This window comes from Danio rerio, chromosome 20 (assembly GCF_052040795.2).
Source record: "Danio rerio strain M-AB ecotype USA chromosome 20, GRCz13ab, whole genome shotgun sequence".
Lineage (NCBI taxonomy): Eukaryota > Metazoa > Chordata > Actinopteri > Cypriniformes > Danionidae > Danio > Danio rerio.
The window spans coordinates 38,884,835-38,898,624 of record NC_141040.1 but is presented as its reverse complement, the minus strand read 5'-3'; the positions used below and the strand labels follow the sequence as shown (position 1 = coordinate 38,898,624).

Genomic DNA, 13,790 nt, shown 5'->3' with positions numbered 1-13,790 from the left:
GTTCAACATTTTTGTATGTAATGACTCAAGTTATGAAATGAGGACTGTTAATTTTATATGGAATGACTATTCAGCAGCATTCACAAGTTTAGTTAATTTTGACTGACATGACATAAGCAAACGATAATGTTATAAAACAGCAGAAAGTTGTATGAAAGCAATTGATGCATGTCCAAAAGCATTTTTCATTTTTAGAGGGGCTAATGAGAGGGGTTTTGTTTTGCTGCAGACTCGGTGCAGTGCAAAGTGTTGTGAGAAATGCACAAAAGACTGAAAAAAACTGTAATAAAAATAAGTATTTGGATATATAATGGTATTATCTTATAATTATGTAAACATGTTTTACTGTGGTGCCTTTTATATGTCATATACCTTTTTTAGATTTTCGCTCGTTGTCTGAACTGAGTCTGTTGTCTGAACTGAACTGAGTTTTGAATCTGAACTGAGTCATTTGAAACCCCGCCCGGATTGACGAGCCTGCACAACAGGTCCCTCGGTAGAAACTCTGGCATGCTCAGCGCTGTTACCAAGGTTAAAATGCTCAAGATTGAAAACTAGACTTAATCCTTCAGATGATATGAAACCACTTATAACTTTTAAAAAGTAACTGAGAAGAACGAAGAGCTACTTTCTGCATAGGTAAGAAATAACACTAATGTGTATAAAACGATAGGAACGATTCTTGTTTTTCTCTTTTATTGTTACATACACAGTTTCTGGTGTTTTGTATATCATTGGTGTGCAAAATGTCACATAAATGTTTCATTTTACAGCTTAAGGCACATTTGTTTATTAGGATACATTGTTTTGTTTATTATTTGTTTGACTGAACGTGTTAATTCATGCTTTTGCCTTAAATAGGCAAGTAGGCTAAAAGTGTTTAGGGGTATATTTTAAAACAAAACCCTAATCCTAATGCACACATTATCTATAACTAGTGTGTCAAAGTGAGCTCCATGCCCAGACAACAATAATAAGCGAATCAAAGACTACGTATTCTAGCAATGCTTTCTAGGAATACATGCCAAAGTTTCAAGAGACAGAAAGTGCTCCAAAAAAACAAACAAACATAAAACTAAGAGGTCTTGGAGCAATATACAGCAGAGCATATTGTGAGCGCTTGGTAAACACAATGGTCAGCTGAACCAGGCCAGTTATTAACTTATCAAGTCTAAGAGGTTTAGTTCAGCAAGAACTGGCTCTTTGTCAGGCAGAGGTATGAATCACGACATACTGATTTGTCAATATGATCTACCCACGTGCTGTTTTCTCCTTCTTACAGCTCTTTTTTTTCCATCTCACCAGAGTTTCAACATGTCAAGTGGAGTTTTGGGTCGTTTGAGTACACTGACTTTAAGTCTGCAGCAGCTGGGTCAGTTACCACACTTGTCGAACTGGTTGCCTCGTCTGCCTAGACGTCAAGCCACAGTACACGCTTCTGAAGTGCCGAGCCTGTTTCGTGAGCCCTACATCTTGTCTGGTTATCGTCCAGTGCATCAGGAATGGCGGAGCTACTTCTGTAGCCTCTTCCAATGTCACAACGAGCTGCTGAATGTGTGGACACACCTGCTGGCCATCCCTGCCGTGCTACTGCAGTTCTCTTTTTTCGCAGGGGCGTGGGGGCTGACGCTCAATCTGGCCTCTCTGCCTCTGTTCTTGTATGTGCTGTCATCACTTACCTACCTCAGTTTCAGTGTGGCCGCCCACTTGCTGCAGTCTCACTCTGAACTGGCCCATTACTCCCTCTTCTTTGTAGACTACGTTGGTGTGGCTGTTTACCAATATGGCTGCTCAATGGGCCACTATTTTTACTGTTCTGAGCCAGAATGGAGACACAGTCTAGTTGGTGTATTGTTTCTTCCTGGTGCTGCCATGCTGGCCTGGTTGTCCTGTGCCAGTTGCTGCTACTCCAAATTCCGTTACCGCCGTCCTTACCCATTTCACCGGAAGATCTGCCAGATCATTCCCACCAGCTTGGCATACTTGCTTGACATAAGCCCTGTAGCGCACCGCCTGCTCACCAAATCTTGGGATGAGCCGGTGTTGGTGTTTCACGCTATGCAAGTGGCGTTTTTCCTTTTGGCAGCTCTGTTTTTCTCGTGCCCTGTTCCTGAGCGCTTCTTTCCAGGAAGGTGTGATATTGTAGGCCACGGACATCAGATCTTTCACATCTTCCTGGTCTTGTGCACCATGTGCCAGCTGGAGGCAATGTTTAGAGACTTCCTAGTACATCAGCAGTCTGTTGTAGATGCGCACGGAGAGCACTTCATCTTACTGGCCGGAGGATCCTTCTTCTTGTTGGTGTTGTGCAGCATTCTGACTGCAGTTCTGATGAGGGGAGCCGTGCAAAGACAGCTGAGGAAAAAAGACTGAACAAACATGTCTGAAGATTAGGTTAGTTATGAAGTACCAAAAGGTATTTATTGATATCCATTTTGAATTGTTTTTATAGAAGTGCATTCATTATGAGAATTGTGATGGGATGTCTGTTTGCTTTTATTTTAAATCTTAAAAGTCCAAGTGTCATGTTGAAATCCCACACCTGCTCCTGAAAAATAGCACAAAAGTTGTTGCATATTAAAAGTTATTTATATGTACCATTCAGACACTGTTTACACATTTTGTTTGTGGAATTTCTTGTCTAATTACAAGAAAATGGTGCCAAATGGGATTAAAATACACATCCAGAGCTAGTCAAAATTCATAGTGTTGATGCTCATGGAGTCAAATGCATTGGAAAAGCCACAAAAGACATCTACTCTCCACTTGCTGACCTCATTTTTAAACATTAGGTGTACAATATATCATTTCAGCATCAATATCGCAATGTGATCATCCGCAATAGACACATCGGAGGATTTGCAAAGTTGAGTTTGTTATTATTTATCATTTGCATGTGTTTTAGATGCCTGGAACTGTATAATGATTTTAAAAGCAGTCAGGCATAAGAAATTGTACCATTTGTGGCCTAAACTACGAATAAGTTTATTGAATTATTTTTAATTTTAACATTCACTACTGTACTTGTATACTTTAGATTTGGGAAATGATAAATTATTTTTGTTCTATCTTTTTCTTGATTGTGTTTATAGATTGGTTGGTATGCATGACAACACAACACATACAAATACAGAAATGCACTGCAAATAGCACAGACCACAATAAAAATGTGTCGGGGACCCCAAAACGTTTATATATTGTTTATTAGATTTAATGAAGATGCTAGTAAACATCAATTCATCCTAAACACATGCATGAAAATACTCACAACACATGCATATATGGAAATGCACTGCAAATAGCACAGGAAATTAATAGATTGTTTATTAGATTTTATGGAGATGCATAATCATCCGAACTGATTTCCAGAGATATTGAGTCATCTGGTGAAATTGTATTCATATCGCAATATATATCGCAAAGTAAACAAATATCACAATGCTAGATTTTTCCAATATCATGCAGCCCTAATAAACATTACCAGATGTGTTGTTGAAACAGGATAGCAAGATGGGATTTAAACATGGCCGTAAATTTGACCATAATCACCCTCCCATCAACAAATCAGCAAAGTGATCACAATAATGCATTAAATCTCCAGGTGTAAATGAGAATGTGTCTCCCTTGTACACTTGTAAGTAATGTCCATTTATGTTTTGCATTTGCTTGTGATCTGATTGACCAGATTGCATATTGATACCAGGTGTAAACCAAGACTATTCTGTGACGAGGACAATAACGCGGTATTGCACTATTGTAAATTACTTAACCATACAAACTGTGTTTTAATTAATGTGCCTTTAGTCAAATAACTTCATCTCATGTACACTGGCACGAGGGTGGGACAACTTGATTAACCAATAACAAACCACAATACTCTGACATTGCAATCAATTCATTATGAACAAAATCAAGCTTCTCACTCAGCATTTTTTTCGGTTTATTTACTTTTTTCACAATAAGAAGGAAAATACTAATTTACATTTTTATAACTTAGTGTACTGGAATGTGAAAGGGGTTAACCATACAGTATATACCTGTTCTCCAGCAACTTCATTGGCTATCGGTTAGGTCACATAGTGGTTTTAAGACTCTGATTTTAACTTATAAAGCAGCCCATTGGCTAGCTCCTGATTACATCTGTGATCTTTTGACACTTTCTACTCCTGCTCACTGTCTTCGTGTTTCGGGTCTTACTCTGTTCCAGCCACGCTAAAGGCTTAACACCATGGGTGGTAGGGCTTTTTCATACCATGCGCCAAAATTATGGAATGCATTACCCATTACCAGGAATGCCTTGTCACTGGACTGTTTTAAGAAGCTTCTTAAGACTCACCTTTTTAGTAGTGTTTTTAATGCGTGATCTATTGTTATCTTACTTATTGTTATACTGTTATTTATTGTTTTTTGCCTTGTAGCGCTTTGAGCTTGAGAAAAACACATAACAAATAAAATGTATTATTATTATTATTTTTGTTATTTTTTTTTTTCACTAAGCGCAATAAGGTACTTACCCATTTAAAGAGTCTGGAGGCAGATATAGCATTTCTTCCAGAAACTCATTTAATGTCAGCTGACCATTATAAACTAAGAAAATAGTCATAGTCTATTCTGATTTCATGGTTAGTTTAAGGTCCTAGTAATAACTCTTAGTTGTGTCTTTTAAAAGGGTAAAAGTGAAAGACATCAGCCTCAGAAAAGCATCTTAGTTTTTGACTATCAAATATGTTTACTAATGGTCCTGAACACAAATACTAAGTGGGTTTTTCCCACAAATGAATTCGCTGCTGAGGATAATCTACCACTTAGCCGACATTCCTCTGAGATCCAGTACTGTATGTCTTTGCATAACTGGCCTATTTACTTGAAAACAGTTTTGAGAGTGCTGCATAAGGCAAAAAAAAAAAAACATTCAGATGAAGGAGCAGAGCTGGATTTGGCCCAAATTAGAAAGAGGGAGAGTTGGAGGGGCAGAGGAACAAAGAGGCTACTTTTATTTGCACACAGCGTAGTCGGGGCAGTGTTGTTGTGGTTCAGGAACGAATAGACTCTTGTTTGCTCAAGAACATTCACACAGAACTAATAGAAAAAAAATATATATCCAAACATGGAACAATGGAAATCTGGCATTCCAAATCCCAATAAAACATTGTGACATAAAATATTGCTGATTATCTCATTATTATCACATATTTTAGAACTTTTTATAGACCATTTTGATGGATGTAAACAATTTACATCAGTCATAATGTGTTTCCTGTATTACATTTTGTGCTGTGCAGCTTCTCTGATCTCTAAAGGTGCTCTAGCGACAAATGCTAGAGACCATTGTCTTTAGCTTCCTTGTTAGAGGAACTGACTTTCATGCAGAAGGTCGCCGGTTCGATCCCAGCTCAGAGAGCGTTGGGTGGTGTGGGACCGACGGGTTTACATTAAGAATCTAAAACAGTTCACATATTGATAAATTATGTTATGGCAGCCATTTTAACATTAATATAAATAAAAGTGCCTCTTGTTTCAGTTATGAAAAAGTTGGGTAACAAGCAGGATACAATGGGTAACAAGCAATGGGCCAGCCACATTGAGTATATAGTCTCGATTAATTCACAAGTACTGAAATGTATTCTGTCCCCTTTCTATGTAAGACTGCATTTATTTCGCCTTATAACTCATTTCTACCTCAGTGGGGAACAATCAAAATGTTAATTCAATTCAATTTGGGGTGAACTAACCATTAACACAAATGTGCCTTTGCACGTTTCTGCTTTGTACATTTGACTGATTTGTATTTCAATAAATGTTAACATTACGATCAATGTATTCCAACAAATCTCTGGTGAGTTTTGATTGTATTTGATGACAAACAAGTTTGAAGTGTTTTCTTAGTTATTAAAGCTTCGTCGTGTGAAATAACCCAGTAGTATTTGCAGGAAGACCAAACACTTCAGTTAAACTTCAGCCAGTTACGCCTTTTTTGTCCATTAGTGGGCAGCAGCGTTCCGTTCAAAACTGAAGTATATTTATTTTTTTCACTATCATTATTTTTAAATCTCATGCTCAACAAGTTCCCCCTAATTCTACAGTATGCAAAGAAAAACTAGAACTAGAAGTTAAATGCAAATGAAGTGAATTGTATTGAGGGATTTATATGGAGACATGGATCAGGCACTGGAAAGGCTGGAATCCAGTATGAGGAAGTGTGACTTGTCAAATCCATGTAGGATCAGTGTATTGCGGTAAAGACAAGATGATGACAAATTAACTTGGATCCTCTATCTGAGATCAAAGGTAAGGATATATTCTCTTTTATTAATATTATTATTGTTTTAATTGTTTATAGACTCTTTAATTCCTAAAAAAATGTGCTAGTGACTTTAATGATTAATTTTTATATTTATTTTAAAGTTTTGTGTACACGCAAAAATTGCTGGGCTTTTATAACCCAAGCAACAATGGGACAAATCTGATCAAACCCAATGTTGGATTCATTTTATCAACTAAAGTTAAGTGACACTTTTGAACATAATTGTCCAAGTTTGACCCAGCATTTTTTAGAGTGTAATTAATTCATCAAAGTATTTTAACAGTTTATTGTTATAATCTAAAAAAATAATTACAGTGATAGCATTTTTAAAATGGTTATACGTGAAATTGAAGTATCTCTTGACTGTTTATGTTAACATGAAATAGAGGTGTGACTTGTACAAGTACTCACCTGTGTAATCGTCGTGTTTCTGAGAAGCACAAGAGGTTATATTTGCTTTCCTTTCATCCAACTCAATATTTTTATATAATATAAACTTTTAGCTTCTTCAGTTTTTGTCTTTTCATTAATACAGACTCTGGATGAAGAGCGATGGCTCCAGCGGAGGAGGGTCTGATCACCTGGTTATCAAGCTTTTCTTCCTCCCTTCAGATCAGCATTGTGTCAGCTCTCTTCATCATCATTTATGTCACACTCCACAGCCTTTGTGCAAGCTGTTACAAGTAAGGCTTTTTATTTTTTCTCTCTCTCATATATTTACAGGTGTATTATTCGTTATCACATCTTGTGCTGATCTAAAACACACACCCAGGAGAAGGGAGTGATTGAGACGGAATGCTGTGAGTAAATGGGTGGAATGTGCAATGGCAGGTTCAGATGTCATGTCACACACAATGAGTAACATTAATGTTTGTGTTAATGTAGTAAAAGCAGAGACCTGTTTGTCGACTCCAGCACACTTTCTGTCAATGTAAATCAGGGAAAAATTATATGGACTGATAACATCACAACATGCAAAACTATGTAAACAAATGGGACATGTGAAATAGTGAATTTTTCTTTTTATGTTTTTCAGTTTGTCCGATAGTGCACCCTCCAGGCATTTAGAAAGGAGAGAAAGTACAAATATCCCATCTGCAGTTCCTCAAAACGTAAGAGGCTGACATTAGACACCATTAATGCTTAAATTTAGAAATATCAGTATTATACTGGCTCTTGATACGATGGAGTATCATTCAGTATTGAAGTGCACTGTACAATGATTTGTAAATAATGTGATTTTTCTCAGGCAAGGCAAGTTTATTTATAAAGCACATTTCACACACAATGGGAATTTAAAGTGCTTTACATGAGCAAGAATAGAAGAAACAAGAAAATAAAAATAATTAAAAACAGATTAAAATGTGTTAAAACAGGTTATAAAAGAATGAAAAAGAGAAGAAAGACACAGTGCTCATTCAGTAAAGGCAGAGCTAAACAGATGGATTTTCAGTCTTGATTTGAACGTGCCTAATTTTGGAGCACATCTGATCATTTCTGGAAGTTGACTCCAGCAGCAGGGGCGTAGTTGCTGAAGGCAGATTCACCCTGCATTGACTGAACTCTTGAAATTTCTAATTTACTTGATCCTAATGATCTGAGTGACCTGTTAGGTTTGTATTTAGTGAGCATATCTGTAATAGATTGAGGTCCCAGACCATTAAGTGATATATAAACTAGTAGTAATACTTTCAAACCTATTCTGAATGTAACTGAGAGCCAGTTTAAAGACCTGAGGACAAGTGTGATGCGCTCTGATTTTCTTGTTCTGATCAGTATCCGAGCAGCAGCGTTCTGGATGAGCTTTTTCCAAAGGCCAGTGAGGAGTCCATTACAGTAATCCATAGTAATAAAAGCATATACAAGTTTCTCTAAGTCTTTACTGGAAACAAAGCAATTAGTCTCTTGTAAAGTTTTTAAGATGATATTTGCTGATTTACTGACTGCTTTGACATGACTTTGTTGTTTGACCCTTAGAGCCAAGGTACGCATTGACCTTGAGAGCCTCATCTCCGTTCCCAAACGCATTGACTTCAGTTTTCTCTTTGTTTAACCTAAGAAAGATTTGGCTCATCCAACTGTTTATTTCATACATGCATTGGCAGAAGGTGCCAATGGGGCTGTAGTCGTTTGGCATTAAGGGCTACAGTATGTAGATCTGAGTGTCATCAGCATAGGTGTGGTAGGAGATTTGGTTCTTTCTCATTATTGGCTCAGAGGGAGCATGTATAGGTTGAACAGGAGAGGTGCCAGAATTGAACCCATGTCATGGGTGTCTACCTAAATCACCTTATTTTGTTCAAAGCAAAATATTATCCAGCTTAAGAACTAATCCTGTTACATTCATTCGGGTGCAAGAGTTAGATAATGCAGAAATCATTTATCTAGCTAACAACATATACACTTTTAGTCTTGTCTAACATATGGGTTATTTAGTCAAAACTGAAAATTTACTCTTGTTTCACTGGAATCTGAAACAGAAACAGGTTACTTTCTTTCTCTAAATGAGATTTTTAGCTAAATCTGTGGTCCATGTTGATTCATAAAACTGCAGGTCACTGAGTTCCAGCACTTTTAGAGTAAAATTAATAAATAAACAATTTCAGTCTAAACAAAATGAATACCCATGATGACTCCTCATGATACACTGAGATCTTATGAATGAGGAACTGAACAGGTTTGGGTTCCAGACTGTCATAAATGCAGGACTGTGGATCAAAGATAAGATGATTGTTGACTGCACTATTTTTATTTATAATTATAATTTTGCTTTACTGTATTGTCAAGAGCCATATGTATTAATTTTGTTTTACCTGTATTTTTTTTTTTTTGACATTCAATGTCCTTAAAGCCAATAAATTGCATCTTCTTCTTTAATACTGAAGGGAAAAAAGTTAACAATTGAGGATTTAAAAAAAAAAAAAATGCTCCAAATCCACAATTTTAGTTTCCACAATGAACCACTATTCAAGTGTCTATAATGCTTCTTCAAGGAATTGTAGATACAATAAATAAAGTTTATTTTTAATTTGACCCCTAACAAATACTGTACACAAACGTTATGTTGAATCGTGTATGACTACTGGTTAAGGCATTGTCAGCAATAATTTAAACAATAGTTTCAGCATTGATATTGCAATGAACAAATCTTCAACGGTCACATTGCAGGATCTTCGATATCAAAATCACATTAGCAAATAAAGCCTAAGGAAAACGAATGAATGAATTTGCATTATTTTCTGTTAAACATTAAATGAGTTTAAAGCATCCAGGCACAAGAAACAATAACATTTAACAAAGATTAATTAAATGTAATTTACATAGCAAACACTGAGAAGTGTTATTTTACATTAAAATATTGATATTTTGTATTTTTATTTCGTATATATGCCTGACTGCCATTAAATCTTCCCAGAAACATAAAGCACTATTTTTTTTTGTCTGTAAGTTTTTAATATAGTTTATGGTTTCTAATTTTAATCAGTCGACAATTATTCATGAAGATGCACTCACCTATGAAATCCTCCCCAACAATTCTGAAATAATAAATTCTATATAGAGTTACTCAATCCATCTGGTGTATATATTTCGAGCGGGGTCTGAATGCAGACCTGGTGCAGTGCAGTCTGAGGTGCATCCAATGCTTTTTAATGCACTCACCTAACCCCACCCCTAACCCTACCCGTCACAGTGATGTCACTCACTCCATTGAGTGCATTGTGTCTGGCATTGCATCGCTGAGTGATGCGATATCAGCTTGCATCATAAAGGCTGCATCCAGATACTATTGTATATTTCATATCACAATGCATATTGCAAAAAATATTGCAATGTCATGCAGCCCTTTACTGATGACAGATTGCTTGGAGAAGAATTTATTTTTCATGCTTTGAGACTGCTGAACCGTATCCATCCTATTATGGTCAATTAAAATCATTTAGTAGTAAATTGCAGTGAATCAGCAAGAGAGGACAAGCAATTTCCATAGAGTTACTGGATTAATCTTCTAAAGGAAAAGACACTGTAATGGAGAGCACAGAAAGCTACTGATGCAAAAAAAATGTGTTTTTTTCAAGACTGACATATAAGTCATGGAATGGAGGAAAAGTTATCAAAAAAAATAAACAAATTATTATTTGATATGAAATTATAGACAGAGACAGACACACAGATGAACAGATAGATAGACAGACAGACAGACAGACAGACAGACAGACAGACAGACAGACAGACAGACAGACAGACAGACAGACAGACAGACAGACAGACAGACAGACAGACAGATAGATAGATAGATAGATAGATAGATAGATAGATAGATAGATAGATAGATAGATGGATGGATGGATGGATGGATGGATGGATGGATGGATGGATGGATGGATGGATGGATGGATGGATGGATGGATGGATGGATAGACTGACAGACAGACAGACGGATGGATGGATGGACAGATAGACAGGCAGAGAAATAGACAGATAGATAGATAGATAGATAGATAGATAGACAGACAGACAGACAGACAGACAGACAGACAGACAGAGACAAACATCCAGATAATCAGACTGATGTATATTCAGTCAGACAGACAGACAGACAGACAGCTAGATTCTCACAAATGTATCTTTTTTTGCAGATAGCTTTGTCGCAGAGTGCCGAATGCATGCCATCTGCCACAGATCGACCTGATCATACACTCCCAATCCTGGAGGCTGAACTGAATGAGGAAAATCCTTATGAATGCATCAGCGAGCCTCCATTACAGCCTGACAACGCTGAAGAGCAGAATAAGAGCCCTTCCCCAGCAATGACAAAGCCTGATGATAATCACTCCATCTCAGCCTTCAGCAGACCAGTAAACAAGCCTCTCACTTCAGCTGACAGCCAGAGCCACTCACAGCCCAGTGCTGTTTACGCCTCAGTCAACTGGAAAACCAAGAGCCAGAAGAGCATTACACCTCTGTGTTATGCAGATACTGAACTCGATATGAGGGAAACTGTTTGTGAGGCTCTTCCTCCCATTCCAGACAAACATTTCTAGTTTTAATATAGTTTAATTTAAATTTACATATTTTTAAATTCACATTTTGCTCAAAGACATACACAAATAATGTATTTAATGCTTATCTGAATCATTTGGAATAATAAATATATCTGTTCCAAATACACCGCGACTTGATGTAAAACTGTTTAAAGGAAGCCAAGCGTGTCTGGGTTATTGTAGGTCAGCGTGAGTCACATGACATGATGCCTCCAGCCAATACCCAGACTGGATTGAGAGACTGAAACCCAACATGCTTTTGCTGTCCAGACCTAAAATCCCCTTTTGGAGGATGAAGTCCGTCGGCCACGGCTGCCGACAGAAGAAAGCTTATAATCCCTAGACATCATTACATGATGAGCGGTTTCTTCCAAATCTCTGTTTGCAAATAGACAAAGCTGAATATTTAGCAAATGGAGCAAACAATGTAGGTGAAAGGTGATGCGCCAGTGCAAACTGCAGATCGCTGGCTAAACTGGACTTTTCACTGTACATGACAAATGTTATGCATTCATTTTGCAATGCATTCTTCTTTTGTTGTCATACATGTGTTGTTTGTAAATGAATCTGGACAGATATAAGATAGATGCTGATATTTGTACATAAAATTTCATTTTAATTCAGAATTTTAATTGTAAATCAGTCTATCTACTTGTCTGTCTGACTGTCTGTCTATATATCTATCATTCTGTCTGTCTGTCTGTCTGTCTGTCTGTCTGTCTGTCTATCTATCTATCTATCTATCTATCTATCTATCTATCTATCTATCTATCTATCTATCTATCTATCTATCTGTTCTCTGCCTGTCTGTCTGTCTGTCTCTATATTTATCTGTCTCTGTCTATCAGCCTATCTTTTCTATGTCTGTCTGTCTATCTGTCTCTCTGCCTGTCTCTATCTGTCTGTCTGTCTGTCCGTACGTCCGTCTGTCTGTCTGTCTGTCTATCTATCTATCTGTTTCTCTGCCTGTCTGTCCATCCATCCATCCATCCATCCATCCATCCATCCATCTATCTATCAATCTATCCATCTATCTATCTATTTTGTCTATATGACTGTTTGTGTGGGCAACACGGTGGCGCAGTAAGTAGTGCTGATGCCTCACAGCAAGAAGGTCGCTGGCTCGAGCCTCGGCCGTGTCAGTTGATGTTTTTGTGTGGAGTTTGCATGTTCTCCCTGCGTTCGCGTGGGTTTCCTCCGGGCACTCCGGTTTCCCACAAAGTCCAAAGACATACGATACAGGTGAATTGGGTAGGCTAAATTGTTTGTTGTTTTTGTGTGTGAATGAGCGTGTATGGATGTTTCCCAGAGATGGGTTGCAGCTGGAAGAGCATCTGCTGCGTAAAATATATGCTGGATAAGTTGGCGGTTCATTGTGCTGTGGCGGCCCCAGATTAATAAAGGGACTGAGCCGAAAAGAAAATGAATGAATGTATGTTTGTGTATCTTTCTAAATATAAAAAATAATGTGGAATATTTGTTGTACTCAGGGGCTGACTTAACCAATAAGTGAGGTAAGCAGCCGCTTTGGGCCTCGGAGAATTAGGGGACCCCAACCAATGCCAGGAAGCCTATATTAATCAGATCGCTCATTTATAAATTAATAAACAAATAAATGTTGTAAAATCTGTCTATAACCATTAAAATTTTAACACTATTGCTTCTTTTCAACCGTCTCTTTTAAACACCTGTCAGATGATGAGCACTGTGAGTTTGTTAAGAGAGGGCCTGCTCAAATAAAAATTTTTTTCCCAGTGAACAGTGATGATTGCAGATTCACAAAAAGCAATTGTTCAGTTCATATGAAAAAAATGGTGAAAAGATTTGTTTGATTGGGGATTAAATTTGATTTCATTTTACATTAAGAAAATACAGCAGGTTAAAGTCTTTAAAGTATTCATGTTCAAAATATTAAAATCTAATCACAAATATGGCTAATTAATTGCTTAGTTTGCGAACTTGCTTTTTTATTTGTGAATTTGTTACATTTAATTTCACATTAGGAAGATAAAGATTCCACTGAAATATTTTTAAAACATGCAGTTTATTTACCAAAATTAATAAATAATAACAATAATCTACAGAGAAAGAGAATGATTTGAGTTTCAATGCTAGGGCCCCATATCTGGAATTGCTAAGGGCCCTCATATTAGTAAATTCGCCCCTGGTTGTACTTGTTAATCTACACTACATTAAAAATAAAAGTAGTTTGACTTCTCTATCTATCTATCTATCTATCTATCTATCTATCTATCTATCTATCTATCTATCTATCTATCTATCTATCTATCTATCTATCTATCTATCTATCTATCTATCTATCTATCTATCTATCTATCTATCTATCTATCTATCTATCTATCTATCTATCTATCTATCAATCTATCTATCTATCTATCTATCTATCTATCTATCTATCCTATGTTAATGAATTAATAGTGTTC

The 13,790-nt window shown here is 36.8% G+C and overlaps 2 protein-coding genes across 4 annotated transcripts; both read left to right on the top strand.

Annotated features, from left to right (window-relative positions):
* The first annotated feature begins 481 nt into the window (after positions 1-481).
* Positions 482-4,470, top strand: paqr8 (progestin and adipoQ receptor family member VIII). Of its 3 annotated transcripts, XR_015517481.1 has the most exons (3): positions 482-639; positions 1,306-4,218; positions 4,291-4,470. XR_015517481.1 is itself a non-coding variant. In NM_183344.2 (2 exon segments), a coding segment is annotated over 1 exon segment (1,059 nt). In that variant the 5' UTR covers positions 482-639; positions 1,306-1,314; the 3' UTR covers positions 2,374-3,187.
* A 1,755-nt stretch (positions 4,471-6,225) lies between these two features.
* On the top strand, positions 6,226-11,972 carry LOC141379369 (uncharacterized). The gene is made up of 4 exons (XM_087298442.1): positions 6,226-6,288; positions 6,840-6,987; positions 7,341-7,416; positions 10,942-11,972. Exons 2-4 carry the CDS (start codon positions 6,857-6,859, stop codon positions 11,344-11,346), a joined length of 612 nt encoding a protein of 203 aa, XP_087154568.1. The 5' UTR covers positions 6,226-6,288; positions 6,840-6,856; the 3' UTR covers positions 11,347-11,972.
* Positions 11,973-13,790: the final 1,818 nt, after the last annotated feature.

Excerpts from the sequence above, each read along its gene's own strand:
- LOC141379369 (XM_087298442.1), top strand. The coding sequence starts at position 6,857 with ATGGCTCCAGCGGAGGAGGGTCTGATCACCTGGTTATCAAGCTTTTCT. Across the intron at positions 6,988-7,340 it reads CTTTGTGCAAGCTGTTACAA|TTTGTCCGATAGTGCACCCT; the intron begins GTAAGGCTTTTT and ends TATGTTTTTCAG. Across the intron at positions 7,417-10,941 it reads CATCTGCAGTTCCTCAAAAC|ATAGCTTTGTCGCAGAGTGC; the intron begins GTAAGAGGCTGA and ends CTTTTTTTGCAG.